Source organism: Typopeltis vanoorti, chromosome 9 (assembly GCF_054136105.1).
Source record: "Typopeltis vanoorti isolate ZY-2024b chromosome 9, IOZ_Tvanoo_1.0, whole genome shotgun sequence".
Lineage (NCBI taxonomy): Eukaryota > Metazoa > Arthropoda > Arachnida > Uropygi > Thelyphonidae > Typopeltis > Typopeltis vanoorti.
The window spans coordinates 85,953,644-85,972,521 of NC_143557.1; the positions used below are offsets into that span (position 1 = coordinate 85,953,644).

Below are 18,878 nucleotides of genomic sequence, written 5' to 3' on the forward strand. Positions count from 1 at the left end.
CTAATTATCCTTTTAAGATATAAAACTTTACGTCTCGTTTTATATTGAAGTATAAAATAATAAAACACAATCCTTCAAAACGCGAACGAGTAACTTCTAATTAAAAGTTTCGTTCGAAAATGTGCCACTCAAAGTATTCTGGTTATAGGAAATATCCACTGGTCCAGTGTGTGTTAAGAATTACTGATGAGAGAAAAGCATATTTTATGCATTTTTAACATATGGATTTTCTACTATACTGTTAGCTTCAGTTTTAGATTAAAAAGTGTTAGTTACTGAATCATCTACATATGAAATATTTTAAATTACATAGTATTTATTAGAATTTTACATCATTTGTGCAGACAATATATTATTAAACTTCCTCTACAAATTAAGCTATATCGAGAGAACTATAGAAGACCAGCGTGAGTGTAAATTATCTTAGTATGGATAATATCTTACACTGCTCAAAACAATTAGGGGATATTTTGTAAATTATAAAGTTATAAAAATAATTTACAAATGTAACACATTTATTTTAAAATAGTCTTAATGTACTAGAACACGCAACTGCATACAAAATCATGTTGAGACTTGTCGAAACGATCGCTTCAAAGCTCGAAATTGCTCTCACAGAAGAGTGGGGAAATATCCCACAAGAACTGTTCGATCATCTTATCCGGTCCATGCAACCAAGATGTACCGCTGTTTTCGCTGTTAATGGAGACCATACGCCCTATTAAAAATTAACAAAAGCGTTTTTGGCTATTCTTGTTAAAATTATTTCACGCTAATGTATAATTTGCTAAATTTGTAATAAATATCGATTATTTAAACAATATCTCATCAATTACACCCTATCCATAAGTAAGAAATATTTATTCACGTACAAAATACTCAATAATTATAGTTATTTGCAGAAATTTATAATTATCCGACAGAAACTAAAATATATTTAATTGTTTTGACTAGTGTAGATAAATTGAAAACAAAACAATCATGGTGAAAAACAATACAGCTTTGGCCCTATTACTCATCTGTAAGCATTTAGGATGATATTTAAAATTAGTGCTGAACAATGAAATCTAAATATAAGTCACGACTATTGCAAGACAGTATTTAAAAGACATAAAAATAACCCGAAAAACAGCATCTTCATCATTTTAATTATGATCCATCTGAAGTCTACTGTAGAGGCTTAAATAGCTGATGCAAAATATTTTCCTGGCGACTAAGTATATTCGTGCAATTTCATCATTAATTGAACCAAAGCCTTTTCTATATACAGATATAAGGAATGATTCCGATGAAAACTTAATAGTTTCTATAGCAATTCAACCAAAACGGTATCAGAACATAAAGTAGTAATACTGTACATGGCCAAGAGTTGGGTAAAAAAGAACCTTCTCAGTTAGGGTTCACTCTCATTAGTTCAAGTTATATAATTGGGCTAAGCATGAGAGAGCATGAGCTTGTTGTTTTTCATTCAGCTGTATTAAGAAACGGATAAACTGATTTAGTAGTTTATTTATTTATTTTGTAATTTCTATTTGATTTCCACCTTATGTCAAGCAGTGCACAACGCTTCTATGCCACTACCCCAACAGTTTGGTTTTACTCTAATATGGAACTGTTGATAAAAATCAAAGGACATATTTTTCAGATGTACACCGATCCAAAAATTATTCTCATTGTAAAAATTTGCTGGTAAGGTTTCGATGCACATGTTGAACTTTCAGTGTCCAACTGGGTGTTTTGAAAATGATCAATAAAGTTTTATTAGAGAAGTGCAAATAACCAAAATGCACTAAATAGTTGGATATTTCAATATCACTAGCTAAGATTATAAATCTCTTATTAAATGGAGGACGGTTATGATTTGGAAACGAAGATGATAAAATGACTTACAATATTAGAAATGGATAGACTAACGTCTGTCCATTTCTAATATTGGCCAGTGTTCGTTACAGTACGTTATTAATGCAATATTAATAATATAATACAAATATAAATTGAAATTTAAATCGTTCTTATTATATGATATTAAAAACTCCTCTCATGCTAAAAATAAAGGTGGGATTTGAACCCGCAGCCTATTAGTTGGAAAGCAGGTATGTTAATCACTCGGTCAACCATGCCGCAAATAAGTTTACTTTATTTAATTTAAACTAAACTAATTTATTAAATTTAATTAATTTACTAAATTTCTTTAAGAAATTAACTAAAAGCAGTTTAATAATCTAGTTTGATTATTTTTAATAAATCTATATAATACTGTATATATCATGTATCCATTTCATTTGTAGATACATACTCATTTATAAAGCTCATGCAGTATAAGAGATGTTACAATTCAAATATGTCAAAATAGTCATTTATGTATAAATGTAAGTTCCAATATATATAGATATCACTTGTAAAATATTTTCAAAATAATATCATTATATTAATTTATTTTAATATTAAATTAGATTCATTATTGGTTTTATATATTATATATGAAATAGCCATGTTAAGAAGTTTAATTTTATCTCAGGTATTTTGTGAAACCCAAAGAAATGCTCGGTGTCGGCCTCGATATGTGTACATTACTAATATTCCTCTAATTTTCTTTCTGAACAAATACAGCAATTACCCTTCTTTCTTTTTTTCTTTTTTTTTTAAATCGATCTCCCTTTCACTCTTTTCTCTTTTTATATCTTCTCTTTTTTCTATCCACTATTATAATTATTTATTTGATTTTATTTTCATTATTTTTTGATGAATTGCTTCTAAAAAGATTTGCACATTTACCACTTGTTTACGCGGGTGAGCCCTGCATCAGCAGCGCTCACCCGCGGCAGCAATTACATGATCAGATCGTCTGCTGCCTTTACGTGAGTAAGAGCTAAGCGAAGTAGGATTTTGTGTTTTCCGTCTTCTGAAACTTTAAAAGGTACGCTAGAATAATGATAATTATTTATTGTTTATACATTATAACTTTATGCAATATATAAAAATGCAGAGAAGCCTCGGGAGGAATATGCTGGTCAGTATATGGACATTAAAATCAAAATATTAAAATGCGTTATACAGAAAAATATTTCTCTTTAGTTTTAACAGAAAAATAGGTATTTTTCTAGAACCAATATTAAGTATTATGTGCTCTCCAAATAGCCTAATATTGAAACAATTTTTGATTCAGTTCCCCGTTTTCTTCGTATGCGACAACGTAAAAACTATTTCCCTTATTTATCAACGGAAAAACAGCTTATAGCGTATTTATTTATGGCAGACATATATGGCATATATTTATAGCAGAATGGTGTGTGTATGTGTGTACGAAATACCTTTCCACAACGACAAACATTTTAAATAGTTCTGTATAAGTATGGTCGTAGGATTTGCGTTTGCCGAAGAAATAATTTTAACTAGACTGATTAATTGAATGCATTTCGGTTTGGCTTTCAGCAATGAGTTGATATATCTATTCTGAATTTTTTTTAGCGATTAAATGCATAATGAAAGAAAAATTAATTTAAATAATAATAAATAAATCATTTTTCTGAAGAGTTATTGATTCACTTCAACTGATAACTCTCTAGTAAAATGCCTATTATATGCCTATGTACAATCTGAGTACATTAATTAAAATGATTAGAATTGCTATTATTTAATAAGTCTGTATGAAGCCACAAGACCCCCCCCCACACACACACACTGGAAGCTAAACTTTTTTACAGACTATAATGCGCATCATACCTTGCTTTGTATACATTTGGCATTTACCACGCACCACACAAAAAAATTTCTTCTCTCACTTCTTTATTTATATAAACCGAACGCAACTTTATAATCTTTATAAAATATACTAAATTTGATATATATATATATGTGAAATATAGAGGGTAATAATATGTTTTTTGAAATCTCAGTATTTATCCAAAATAATATTATTTTGGTCAGCGTCGAATAATAATTATTACCGTACATATTCGTTCTCATATTCTTCGAGTGAAGATATGATTATTATTATATCAATATCCTTCTAGAAGGCATAAGTCATCTGGGATATGTAGCAATGCCATCAACTCTGAACTCAAGTATAGAATCTTCAATCTTCAATCCTGTTGTATACTGAAGTAAACGTAAAGGTACTTTTTTTTTTAATATCTAAGTGAACTGGTTTTATGCTTTATCTAACTTAATAAACATATTATTGTATCTTGATAATTATATTACTATATAACTCAGAGTTGACCTTACGATTTTCATTCCAGTTAGGTATTAAAAAAAAACATAAATATTTAATGTGCAATTTAAAATGAAAAAAAAAAAACTTTAGAAAGAAATTACTCATAAATATCACTTGAGTTGTTCAGAAGATACTAAGAGGACAAGTGAACACTAAGGTGTTAATAATTCAAAGCAAAAAGCGATTCGAACAAAATTCCTAAATAAATATCAATTAGGAAATATGTGATTTTTCGACACGAAGATGTAAATATTACATTTAAGTCCATCGAATGTTTTTTTTTTTTTTCATTTTCTTCCTTCCTTAACATGTAATTGTGCTTGCAATCTATGCTTTAATCAACCCTTTAATTCTACCTTGCATGCTTTATTTAAGGCACTCATTAACTTTCCACACGCCAAGCGATCATAGAGTTACATCCTCAGTAATGATCACAGTGCTGATTATGACTTCTTAATTGTTTGAAGTTTTTCATAAAGTAATCGGTAATGAATCAAAGTTTAAGACTTCAATTTTGGTCACAAATCATAAAATTAAAAATAAAGTTTGCGTATGTTTGGAAAGAATATCGTTTAAATTCGTGACGTTAATAAAAACTAATTACGGACGACAATATAATTATTTTAGTAAGTTGAATTATTAGAGGATTGAGGTTAAAGATCCATTTTTTATTAAACATAGAACGTTTTTTCACCTGAAATTTCATAATTAAGTGAAATATTGATGGAAATTTATGAATTCATAAACACACACACGCGTGCGCGCAGGCATCAAGCGAACTGTAAGGTAGGTCTAGTTTTTCCCACTAGTCATGAGTTGAATTAATCACATTACAGTACAATAATTCTGAGTGGTTAAAGAAAGTCTATTTACTTTTGCGTATAGGAATACATTTTCTGTGGTTGTTGGCAAATATGAATTATCACATAACGTTTTAGATGTTTGTTTTGCACGTGAACAACTACAGAAATAAGGTGTTTTATACCTCGTAAAGTTAATGTTACCGATTAAAAAGAACAAATCTTCTCTCTTGTTTGTATTGATTCAGAAAATCCCGCTTAGGATTATGAATAAGACGAGACTGTATAACTGAAGGCACAAAGTTCAATGAACTTTGCTCCATACATGGTTGTATATTTTGAAATTGCTCACTGAATGCAGTTGACGGCTTACAGCGGGATTCGCACTCAATTCTAGGAAAGTAAATTTCCCAGAAGTAGAAAATGCTTTTCGAAGTTACGCATCATAGACCTATATATTTTGCAGAGAGCACGGAAAAGATTATATTTCGCTTTACTGTTAGAGAATTGTTTAAATGTCATAGTACCTTCATGCGTTATATTCTGTGTGAAGTATTATACACAGTGGACAAAACGAAAATCTGAACGACATCGTTGACTGAACATCGTTATTCTTAGATATTACAGGGGCGCTATTATAAACATAAATCATTTCTATAATTTTATTCGATTAAGTAAGTTAATTTTTATACGAAAGATATTTTATCTCATCTATAATAGTATGTTTCCTTATTTTGTTTATTACCCCCTCTTCTCTTCGTTTAGTTAAAGTAAAACTTGGCACCTAAGCAATTCAAATAAATAAAAATGCACTTACCATTCTCTAAGATGCTAGCTACTTCTTCAGCTGTCTCGATGTGCTGAGGGCGGGTCTGTTTCCTTCGTGACATACTCAGGAACCCTCACCAACTAAAATGACAAAGTCAAGGGATGGCAAAACTCTAATTGACACTGGGCAGTCTACTGCGCATGTCACAATTATGATTATCAATAATGTTTTCTATTATCATAATCAGAGTGAACGGACGCTTTCTATTGGCGCGAGCTTCATTTATGTCCTCTCGATCTTGAGACATCCATTAAATTTTTGCAACTTGAATGCTGACCAACACAAGCCAGTTGACGGGGCGATGCAATACGCCGGGGACGCCCTATCTACTTGGTCCCGCCGCCAGTGTGTGAGGCGCGTGCACCTTACCATCACTTCGGTACACGGGTTGCTACTGTGCCCTTCAGCTAACAAATGACACACACATACACACGAAGCTCGGCTGGCTGGCGACAAATGAGCGGGCTGCGCAAATATGAACACAATCTTTTCTCTCTCTCTCTCGTACCGATACCCGCCGTTTGAGGGTGCTAGAGGTGGGGGGTTCTTGGCTGGCAAGCACCGATAGCGTCTGGACAAGGGAGAGAGACTGCATGGGTTTACTTGATGACCTTTCTGTCTCCGGCTTCTCTGAAGTAACAAATGTGGAGAAGTTGCGGACTTCGCTTTGTAACTGCTTTCATCTTCAATGACGGCATTCGAAAATTAAGTAGAGTCCATCTTTCATCATGGGATGACTAGAGTTGAAAACAGTTTCTCAGAATATAGAAAAAATTGTGACGGAATAATGTCAGACATTCAGATCTATGCATTATTTTGGAAGAAGGGGAAACGATAAAGCGCCTCCTGAAAAACCCAGTGATGTCCAATCCGTTAACATTAGTTACTGTGGTAAGGTGTGAGTATTACGCAAGCCACCGAGTCCCGCCTTGCAGTTGACCAGACAGGTTGTACAATCACCTTTTGCGGCAGACTTGCGTTACTTGGTGGCGCTCTATTCTAATCGGTCTACCATTGGGTAAATACATAAGCCACACTGTTCGCGCGCGCGCGCACCAGATAAGTGGCAGCGGATGATGTGAGAATATGAAAGGCTGCTTGTTGACAGATGGGAGGTGGCTACTGAGCACGCGGTAGCAATAATTTCAAGCTTCATGCAAGACAGGTTGTTAACTTATCCGGCTAAAGAATTTTGTTTATTTTTATGTTTTTGCATTAACATTTGAACTTTTTAAATATGATAAAAAATAAATTCATGTTTCATAGCACATAATAAAATCATTTGCTTTATTTACAAGTTTACAAGTTAAATGCACAGTAGGGTTTGCCTTTAGCTTCTAATGAAGAAAATTGAAAAAGCACAAGTACCGTGCTTCATTTCCTCACACTATCTACATTGTACTTTTAAAAATTGTCATCAATTTTATGTAATGAAGATCAACAATCCATTTCGCTAAAAGATTTTTTTTTTTTTCAGTTCTTTTTCTCTCTCTGCATAAAGATGTCGGTTACCTTTAAATTTATTTTCTGGCTATTATTTAGAAATAAATGGGAATTGAGTTCATTCCAATTAATGAAACATTCAGCGGGTGAAGTGGCAAAAAAAAAAAAAAAAAAAAAAAGAAGAAATACAAAGATGGGGAAATTGAGCTATTATGTAGAAAAGCAAACCTTCCATTTTTTAAGAAAATGTTTTTTCCTGCTGTTTTCACTTTTACAAAGGCAAAATTTATTTTTCATTTGTTGAATATACAAAATAGTAAATAATCATAAAAACAACGTCGTCTTGATAGCGTGGTGTCTGTCTTCTTCGCTATTCTGGAGTTCGTCGCTGAAGGTGGGGGGGGGGGGTAGAAAGTGCGGTTTGCTATGTCATCTGCTACCAAGTGTGCCACTCTAGCCTGCTTCAATCTGAAGTAATACATCACTAGATAACGTTGAGTGCAGCGCACGAGTTGTGTATTTACCTTTATAGACAATGCCAGATTTTAAAGATCAGTTCATGTTCATCAAATTCTTTCAGATTGGCAGAAATAATGTTGAAATCTATATTATAATTAATAGATTTTATATCAATCCCAATCACTAAGGTTTGGAACCTAAAGTACAATTAGTACTTTAGTTGACCAAAGAAACTTTGTAAAAAAATGATTCCTCGCTAGGAAACTTTTGTGCCAATTCAAGCTGTTACTGGTTGTGGACGATTTTCAGTACTATTAATATTACTACTAGTATTATTGTTACGTAATACTTCCAAGGAATACGAAGGATTCACATGGGGAGGACACCCATCATAATAGCCACCAACTATATTACTTAAATCTCCATCTACACTCTACGCTACTATCCATCATCTGCACACGACACCATCCATTGGCTACTAATAGTATTTTTGCCTGTTGATTGTGTATGGCCAAATTATCTATATGCTGGATGAAAAACCATGTCCCGGAGAAAGTCCTTTTACTTCCGTATAACCTCCTATCATGACGAGAATTTTCTTCTAGTTACAAAATAAATTAATTAATTAAATTTGCTAATTCGCCTTGCATCTAGTAAATGCAAGGTATTCGCCTTGCATTTAATAGATTCGCCTTGAATCTATTAAATTTTTGCAACTTGAATGCTGACCTACACAAGTGAGTTGATAGGGCGATGCAATGCGCCCAAGACTGTGTTAGTGCAGTCAGAGCACACCGAATAAGAATAGCTATTGTAAGTACATTAAAGGCTACGAACTAATGTTTGAAGAAAATTAAAGTTGAATGACTATGAAGTGGTTTCAGCGAATATAATATATATACACGCTACAAATGAAAGTTATTTCGAAAGAAAAAAATTATATAGCACCAGGAATTAAATTTCACGAACTCTGTGCTTTTCAATTAACTCCATTTACAGCTGATCCATTTATCACAGAGTGAAATCAAGTCGCTTATAGGGTACCTGAAGTATTGCAGGGTTTCTTGAAAACAGTATTTTCCTTGCCGTATTGCTTAACTAGCGTATAAATGATGCTTCATTGCAGATAGAGCATTAATTCTTGTTCCAGTGGAGAATATTTGGAATAATATACAGGTTGAAAGGTGTTAGATTGTTCGGGTACCGAAAAGAAGTCGACCATATTTTTAGATATCAGATGTCCTTCAAAATAACTTACTATTCAATATAAGCCTCGAACCACCCTTTCCTTGAATCCAGAATAGTGTTTGATTTTATAACACACTTTCTTTCCAGATATTACCAGTAGTATAATCTTGTCCATACACGCACCTTCGTGGAGCATGCAAGAATACTTTAGGAAGATTAAGTCCTTTCTAAGATATTGGGATTTTTCCTCCGTAAAACAGAAAACTTTACTTGCTAACACACTGAGCGTGTTATCAAGAAATCATTCCACCATATAACTTTTTGATATAATTGTTTCAGTACTAATTCCAGGCAAATCAACCCAACCGAACTCGCTGCTTGTCCAAAACTTATATGTTTGAGATTGGTTCTATAGTTCATATAGAACTATAGAACCATTATCTTCTGTTATCTTCTGCGGCTGCTAGATCATCTTATACAAAATGATCTGAAACTTGATCATTCAAAGATGACCTATAGTCAATAATTCAGAACACAGAATTTTCAACCGTCATCAGGAGTACACCGATGATGACAGTCTCCAGCAGTCAAGTAAACTGTTGATATAACATAACTGGTAGTATGTGGGATGCCTAGGTTAGCAGTAATATACTTTCTATACTTAGCGGAGCATTTACATTTTACGAAAATGTAAGCCGATGTGGAAAAGCAAAGTAAGCAGAACTATGTTCGCATAGTATTCTAAGGAGAACGAGAAACATTCTGTAAAACCAGTTTTGTAAAATCGTAAATTCAACTTCATAGTCACTTGAGACCATAGTACTTCTGTTCCTTTCAAGGAACTCTAATAGAATAGAAAAATATCATCATGTACCTTTTGATTTATGCTAATGTATAAGAAAATATTTAGTGTCACAGGATCCATTGTTCCAGTTGCTTCTCTGAACTCAAATATTTGTTATAGTAGCAAAGCTAAGAATTTCATCAAGCACTTGTGAAATCCTTGCCTGTACTCTGGAAATGACTACACAAGAAATGGAAACTTTACTACATCATCTGCATACTTAAAAATAAAAATAAAACTTCTAAATAAACAATATATTTCTCTTTTCTACCATAGGGATGCTCGCTTATAATAACATGCAATTCTTGTGATTTTTTAACTAATTTCTAATCCGTTCTCTTTTTTATTGACTAGTTAGCCTGAAGAAAAATTCTTCTTTTAAAATCTAATTCTTTTATCCAGTACAACTCTCCTCCCTTCTCCCTCCTAATTCTTTTATCCAGTACAACTCTCCTCCCTTCTCTCTCCTCCCTTCTCCCTTACGATGGTACATTTAGTGGCTAGAATACATTAAGTGTATTTCCTGTCTCGTTTGAAGTGAAAATCTCTTGTTTGGATTTGGCATCTAGTATCTAGTAATAAATGGTTTTTTGATGAAAATAAAACACTTTTGTATTCAATAGAACAGCTGTTGCTTATTAATAGATAAATTCTCGTGATGCAGTTACTTGATGTTAATAAATAGCTTTAATATAGAAACAATATATATATATATATATATATATATATATTATAAACTTAAGAAATTATTTAATAAACTATTATAAACCTTGAAGTTAAATTTGAAGGCGTAACTGTATTTTCAGGCTTCTCATACGGCTCAATTTACTATCTCTAAACTGTAATACAAAATTCATGTGTCCAAAGTTGGAGAAATAATACCAAAATCGTGATTGATTTCTCATTGGCTTTTACTTCCTTGACATCCTAAAATATATGAAAACTTGTTTTATTGTCGGATATCAGAAGTAACCCAGCTTTCAAATTTGTTTTTGCAAACATTTAAAAAAAATAATAAATGTATTAATTTTAGATAGGAAAACAGAAGAACAAAAATAAATACAAAAAGAAAGAGCGTGTATTGTCCTGTTATTTCAGGAGACAAGCTACTCTGTCTGAACAAAAATATCCGGACGCACACAAACCTAACATCAGCGATGGCAAGCACCGTGTGATATGGTGTAAAGCTCATCGCCATTGGACTCTGAGCAGTGGAAACGCGTTCTCTGGAGTGATGAAATCACGCTTCACCATTTGGCAGTCCAACAGACGAGTCTGGGTTTGACGGATGCCAGGAGAACGATAGCTAACCCTAATGTGTTATGCCAACTGTGAAATTTAATGGGACCATTGTTGTTTGGGGCTGTTTTTCATGGTTCGGGCTCTCCCCCTTCAGTTCCATTGACGTGAAATCTTAATCCTGCGGCCTAATGACAACTCTGTGCTTTCAACGTGAAGGCCCTTTCCTCTATCAACACGAAAATACCCAGTCCACAAAGCGCGAATTCTGTGCAATAATGGTTTGACGAGGTGGGTGTTGAAGAACTTGACTTATCTCCATGAGCTTTGATCCCAATCCCATCGAACTGTGGGATGAATTGGAACGCAGATCGCGAGCCAGTCTGAGTCGCTCGACATCAATAAGCGACCTCACTAATGACTCTTCTGGAAGAATGGAAGGGAATTATCCCAGTAATGAACCAAAATTTAGTGGAAACCTTCCTAGAAGATTAAAAGGCTTTATAACGTTCATATGTTCAGGTAATAAGTGCCCATTTCGTTAAAAGCTATCAACCTGGTGAACGCAACATTGAGCTCACTGTTACCTCTTCACTAGATGAAGAAATGCAGGTGTGTGAGGCCGAGGTATTAGAGCTGAATGAGAATTCAGCAATAGGGACTGATGGAATATCAGTACGTGTGCTGAAAGAGTGTTCAGCTGAATTGATGATTCCGTTGACCAAAATGTTTAATATGAGTCTCAGAACAGGGAAGATTCCACAGGAATGGAAGGAATGTATAGTTATTCCATTGTATAAGGGTGGTGCAAAGACCGATGTATCAAACTATTGACCAATTAGTATCTCAGGAGTGGTGGTGAAGATTTTGGAAAAATTAGTTAGGACCTGCATTCAGAAATGGGTTGACAGTGAATCTCTACTTTGCAATGAACAACAGGGTTTTACTAAGGGAAGGTCATGTTTTAGCAACTTGCTCACATTCTATAACAGTGTTACCATTGAACTAGACAAGAGAAATGGATACACCATGATCCTTTTCGATTTTGCTTAGGCTTTTGACAGAATACAACATGACAGACTGTTGTATTAAGTGGAGAAAATGGGTTTGGGTTATACAATATTAGCATGATAAAAGGATGACTGACTGACAGATATCAAAAAGTGGTATACGGGGGATCTGAGTCCGCAAGGTTTAAGGTAACAAGTGGTGTACCACAAGAATCAGTACCTGGTCCACGGTTATTCAATCTGTACATTAGTGATATTGGGAAGGATTTGACAAGCTACATACAGTTATTTGCTGATGATGAGAAGATAGGTATGGTAATCAGGAATGCTGCTGATATACAGTCTTTGCAGAATGATTTGAATAGGCTCGAAATTGTAGCATGAGAAAATGGGTGTCAGTTCAATGTCAGTAAATGTAAAGTCATTCACTTCGGCATGATTACATATCCAATGTCGTATTATATTGTTGGGATTAGGCTAGAAGAAACCGTATGTCGCTTGTCAAATCCTTCTAGGGATCTTGGAATGTTAATAGATAGGAAGCTGAAGTTTAGGGGCCATATGGCAAAGATTGCAAATTCAACTCGAAAGATAATTTCAATGCTGAAACGAACGTTCACATGTAAAGATAATGATGTTATTTTACCTCTTTACAAGGCCTTGATAAGACCTCATTTGGACTATTGTGCGCAGATCGGGTCTCCTGGTTTCCGTTGTGATTCTGATATATTTGAGAGAGTACAAAGGCGAGTGTTAAAAATGATATCTTCATAATCAGGATTGTGATTATGAAGACAGATTGAGAATTTGTAGACTGCAGACACTAGCAAACAGGAGAAAGGGAGGGGGGGTGATATGATTGAGACTTACAAACTTCTGAAAGGGTCATACAGGATTTCAATTGATGGGATTTTTCAATTTATGGAGGGTGGGGAAAGGATGAGAGGGCATCCTTGGAAGCTGAGAATGAGGGCAGCCAAGAAAGGTGTAAGGGCTAGATTTTTCTCTCAGAGGGTGGTGCGTGATCAGAATGGATTGCCATTGGATGTTGTGAGTGCAAGCAGTGTGAATGAATTCAAGAATAAGTATGATAGCTGGTTTGTGTAGTATGTGGCCTCCCTCGATGAGTCTCTGACTCCCTGGAGGTCTCTCCTAATAATAATAATAATCATCATCATCTTCCTTACACCCTCTTTTACCTTGCGGTGTCGAGGGTCCATTAATCATCGGACCTCACTCCGTTTACAGGATAAGGTGGTCAGCCTTATGCCTCGGTGTATCCTATGGCCTGTAGTGTTGAGTTCTCAAGGCCAGTTTGCGTGCTTTGCGGGATGAAAAACCCCAGAATAAACTGGGCAAAAAACCCTGCTGTCCAAGCCCAAGACTGGCTAACTTGGCTATCGCTGAGGAAGATCCTTCAGCTCCTCACGTCACCGACGGGAATCGAACCTAGGACACTCCTTCCCCAGGCATATGGTTGCGAAGCGCATAGCCACTAGGCTAACCGCATGGACTTATAATAATAATAATAATAATAATAATAATAATAATAATAATAATAATAATAATAATAATAATTACGGCAAAGGGTAGACCAACTCCATAAATACCTTTCATATTAGAGTGAGAGGAGTTGAGATGAGCAGGCTTCCGAATGTATTTGATCAGATGGTGCATGCCAGTCACTCCCAGGTGAATATTATCGATAGCTGATATTTAGGTGCATTTCAGATTTATAACAGGAAATAATGTAAAAAATTGTCCTTTCACTTTTTACTACAAAAGGTGCGTTTTTAGGCAAGATTTTTTCTTGTCTTCGACAGAATTTCTACCTAGATCTTTCAGACCAGGTGCCTATAATAAGACGCATATAAAGTTTAGCACAAAAATAGAAAACGAGAATGAATACCTGGAGAAGTGTTGAAATACATAACATAGAAACTACTCATAAAAGCGTAAATTAATGTAAAGAATGTCTAAATTTACACAATTTAAATTAGTATCAAATAATCTGTGATCATATTAATATTCACCTCAATATTTACTCTGCTTCAAATAATAGAAAATCTCAGAGAATAAATCATTTTCAGTTACTTAATACGATAATGTAGCACCGAACGTTTATTATTATTATTTTTTTACTTTGTTTTGACTGTTTATATGCTTTTTTTTTATTTGAGTACCATTTTTGAAGGTTCAAAGGAAATTTTTTATCCTCTCAGAAAAGCTCTCGAAATGGCCATAACGTTTACAGTAAGTTTTATTATTAAAAATAAATTCTAATTACAACTTTGGCAACACGAAAATATTTACTTTTATTAAGTCGTTCGCAAACGAACAATATCTATTAGATTAGCTTTGTAATGTTTTATGGTCCGTACGCAGGAGTATAACAAACTCAAGAACAAATAAACTCATTTTAATGAAACTGATCATTTATATTTTTAGGAAAAATTGTCATTTAAAATTTTTATTAAAATCGTACAGTCATGCAAATTTCACTGTGTGAGTGAAGCATTCTGTGAAGTTACCTGTGTGCGCTATATTTTTTTTTTCCCTCCATAGGAATATTAATGACGTCCAGTTCGCATATTTTGCACTTATCCTCTGCATTTTGTTCATTAAGCAACAGTCAATACACATAACTGCCATTTTAATTGGATCCAGTTGGAAAGCTCTGCACATCTTACCTTTGTTTTATTTTTTTTAACCAGTAATACTTGCAACATTTTAATATTGCGGATAATCCTGTAATGTTCCGATGTCTACGCATTACGAACTTATTTTCCCCCATCGACGAGTGTTCCCTATCATTTTACAAAAGTCTCAAGAAAGACGACTATTTCTAAAGAAATAATCGTCTTTCTTACGAATCCAGGTAGTGGTATTTTTGATTCGTGGTGATAGTTGGGCGAGAAGGATGGTCAATTAAATTTTTATTTTATTTAAAAAAATAAAAGAAAAGAAAAGAAAAAGAAATTGCAGTGGGAAATCAGTTATTAAGTATACACATTTTATGCCCATCTACAGTTTTATAGATGAATGAATATAGATATTTTAGGGAAGAGAATATTAAACACCCAATAACAAACTTGCTCAGTGTAACAAACTGCTATCAAAAATCCCAATGAAAGTCCACAAGTACAAACTATTCTAAAAGAAATTTACTTTAGAAAAACTGTCCATTATACCATACGTTACTATTCCTGTGGTCCTTGTTTTCTATAGCGACTATATATTTCTTCCATTTCTTTAGTAATTAACGTAATACCGCCTGCACTATAAATAACCGGAAGATTAATGAGCTAGAATCGAGTTGCTTAATTAAATGCGAAGGCATATTAACCTCATTTGTTTTATGTTCCATGCTAGTCATTAAGGTTATTTCTTTTCATTATATGATTATTCCTGACCTTATTAAAAAAATTCAAGTTAGATATTAATCAATTATTTTTAATTAAAATAACCAATTAATTAATTAAATTAATAATTAATTAATTAAATTAATAATTAATTAAATAACCAATTAATTAAATAACCAATTAATGGATAAAATTAATAATTTATTAAAATAATCAATTATTTTTTATCTGCTGTTTAAATAGAAAATTAGACTCTCTCTTTTTACATGAGAACTTGGTGAATGTGTTTCGATTTCTTATTGATGAAGATTCATATTTGAATTAATCGCTACTATGAGATCACTTATCAAATTAAGGATATTTTTGGAATTGTTGAATATATCTGTAATCTCATACCTCGTTGACTGAACCCGAAGAAATCAATACTAGAAATACTTCGCTTTGGTAAAACATTAAAAGAAAATATGTAGTATTTTTACTACTAAAATATGTAGTACTTTTAATCAAGCTTAAAAAATAGTTCTTACAGAATGAAGTGAATAATATGAAGATTTAACTTTTACAGTATTTAAACTTGAAAGAGGACATTTATCAATAATGTGTAATACGATTATTGAAACTTCTTGATTGGAATAAGATATGTTTGAGTATAGCAGATAACGTGATAAATAACTTCTATATATTTTAATCTATAATATAATTTACTTTATAGTGCATAGTTATTTTATTGGATTTTATGTAATTATACAACGTATTATGGAACTAATGTATGCACAGGGCACAACATGGTATTTCATTAACGCAAGCGTGATAACTTGCCATTTGAACTCGTAACAGTAGCCTACTAGTGCTGTCATCTCCTTCTCTTTTTGACTTTGGGTATATCCTGAACTGATATGAATGAAGGCCTTTTTTTTCTTTGTGTGTGTGTGTGTGTGTGTGTGTGTGTGTGTGTGTGTGTGGCTCGAAATACACTCCCATGCAGTTTATTTAGTTTTTTCCTCTTGTTGTACAGTAGCTTGTTGCAGGTACTGTACTCAGTCATCTACAGTACCAGTTTTGAGAAAACGATATGCAATTTGATATATCGCGATTTATTTTATTACTAATTTTTTGGGGAAATTAATTTCTGAATGCCTTTTGGCATTTGTGAACCCGATATTATAGAGACATAATGTCTTTAAAATAGAGCCTCCTTAGCAGAGCCGATTTCGACAAAGCCCTTTGGTTGGAAAGACTTGGCTTAAAAACTCGGATACGATGCGAAGAATTTTTTTCAGAGATTTTCAATTGAAACTGAATTATCCAGTCTCTCTCATGCAGGGGTGGGTGGATGGGTGGTAGCAAGTTATTACCTCCCATAAAAACTCAGTTTTGTTTTCATCAGTAACCAGTCAAATCGGCTAGGAGAATACACATAATTTACACACAAAATATATATATATATATATATATTTAGGTATAAGAATAACCATCTCACCTTTTCCTGAAAGTATGGTTACAAAAGCCAATCTCGGTAGTGGACCGAAAGTACCGCGGAGTATTATTATTATTTTTACTAATGTCGCAAAATTCCATCTACTCTCAGTTAAGCGGCGAACACAATAATTCTGAATGTTTCGTTTGTTCAGTCCTGTAAATTCTTTTTTTCTTATTTTCATATCAAATCTAGTTACACCTAGGCAACTATGTCAAGCCAGAATTATTGATGTCATATACATAAAATTTACGCGCGCATCTTAATATGCTAACAATGTCGACGAATTATTTTAGGAATTTTCTTTCTACCAGAGAATTTACTGTTTAACAATTCTCAATGTTCTTGGGAATATTCAGCTAATCTTTCAAGCATGCAATACTTCACTCTACACACCAAACTGGTATCACCGGTTTTTACAAGGGGAATCATACCACATACTGCATTAAAGGGAAAGCGGCGAGAGGTGAGAAGGAAAGATAATGTCCACTGTCGAGAACTCGGTCATGGTGTGAAGGTTTCTTCACGAAAAAACAGAAGTGTTTGACCGCTGAATCCCTTCTCTCGAGTCAGATTCAGCCAACTGTCACAATCCGTGAGCACAAAAGTCGCAATCTGCCATATAAAAACTAACGGAAGTACTTAAACTTGGCGTCGTCTTGTAAAACATATCGGTTTTTTAAGAAAAATGAAATATCTTTAATCTTTAGAAGCAGAGACTGTCTCGAGTTCCCACAAGATTTATTTAACTAAATAAACAAAGAAAATCGGATTAATGACACTCATGATAATTAATTGTGTTTTATAAATAAATACTGTTTATTTAAATATTGAAAAATAGAGACTTACCAAAAGATAATAAGTACATTTACACAGTGGCGTTGCTAGAACTTTTTGCCGCTCGGGGCGGTCCCTGAGCCTGACGCCCCTCTCAATACACACCAAAAATATTACAAAAAGTCAAAACGACGTATAGGGTAAGGTTCATAGTGCCGCCCGGGGCGGACCGCCCCCCCCCCCCCCAGCTACGCCAATGCATTTACAATAGTTCAGAGCAGGTTTAAGTTTAATTAATTATAGTCAGATAACTCCTGACTTCCATAAAAGACACTCTCTAGGCGTAAGCCAATATAGGCCATGTTTATCAATCTGTTTTCCTGGTCGATCCTGAACTCGTCTATGAATTTCGATGCAATTCACTTTTCGGAATACTCGTTTAATCCATTTATCTACGGTTGTTTTCTTCTGTGAATAGCGTAGCATGATAATGTAAATACACTGTCGAATGCAGTTTTTATGAAATTTGGCATAAACAACTTACCAAATTTATTACACAAGCTACTTACATAATAATTTACTGGCAGACGAATTTCATCTCCTCGTATGAGTCTATCATCCTTCTTATTAGAGACCATGTTGAAAAAGTCCCATGTTTGGTTTCTAGAGGAGGAGAACCAAATTATATGTAATTAGGTTTAATATATTGTAATAGGAAAAATATAATAACTTTTGTCTGTAGAGAATAATTTTGAAAGTTTGTGGGCATTCCAATGAATGCACCTATATCTTTTCAGCCTTAATAAGATATTATTTTTCATATTTGTGACTCCCACCCACGAAAGATTGTAAATCTATAATACATTAGTATCGTGAGTGAAGCTGAGGATCCTTTAACCTCCATTTTATTAATTTTATATTAATAATGTTTTCTTATATTAATAACATCATTTATTTTTTTACATAATCGGGAAACGTTACTCTGGATACCAAATCTGAACTTATTCAACCCACTTCAGGCTTCAAATAAGCGAGACAGTGGTCTCACACCGTGCGATGAAATTCATCTTCCACCTAAAGACAGTCACAAAGATCGATGTGCATGGATGTTTGTAATTCGAATCCGCAGCCTTGAACAGTATATATATATATATATATATATATATATATATATACTTCTGTGTGTGTGTGTGTGTGTGTGTGTGTGTGTGTGTGTGTGTGTGTGTGTGTGTGT

At 33.7% G+C, this 18,878-nt stretch overlaps 2 protein-coding genes across 2 annotated transcripts in view; one reads left to right on the plus strand and one right to left on the minus strand.

Moving 5' to 3' along the window:
• LOC150103220 (sal-like protein 1) overlaps nt 1-6,211 on the minus strand; it is a 182,668-nt gene extending 176,457 nt beyond the window's left edge. Inside the window, exon 1 of the mRNA XM_090397707.1 lies at nt 5,834-6,211. Within this exon, the coding sequence (XP_090253833.1) occupies nt 5,834-5,906 (73 nt within the window). The 5' untranslated portion in view covers nt 5,907-6,211. The remainder of the gene's footprint in view (nt 1-5,833) is intronic.
• LOC150103221 (solute carrier family 66 member 2) overlaps nt 2,874-18,878 on the plus strand; it is a 456,400-nt gene continuing 440,395 nt past the window's right edge. The window contains exon 1 of the mRNA XM_090397709.1: nt 2,874-2,917. The gene's annotated coding sequence lies outside the window, so the exon portion shown is untranslated. The remainder of the gene's footprint in view (nt 2,918-18,878) is intronic.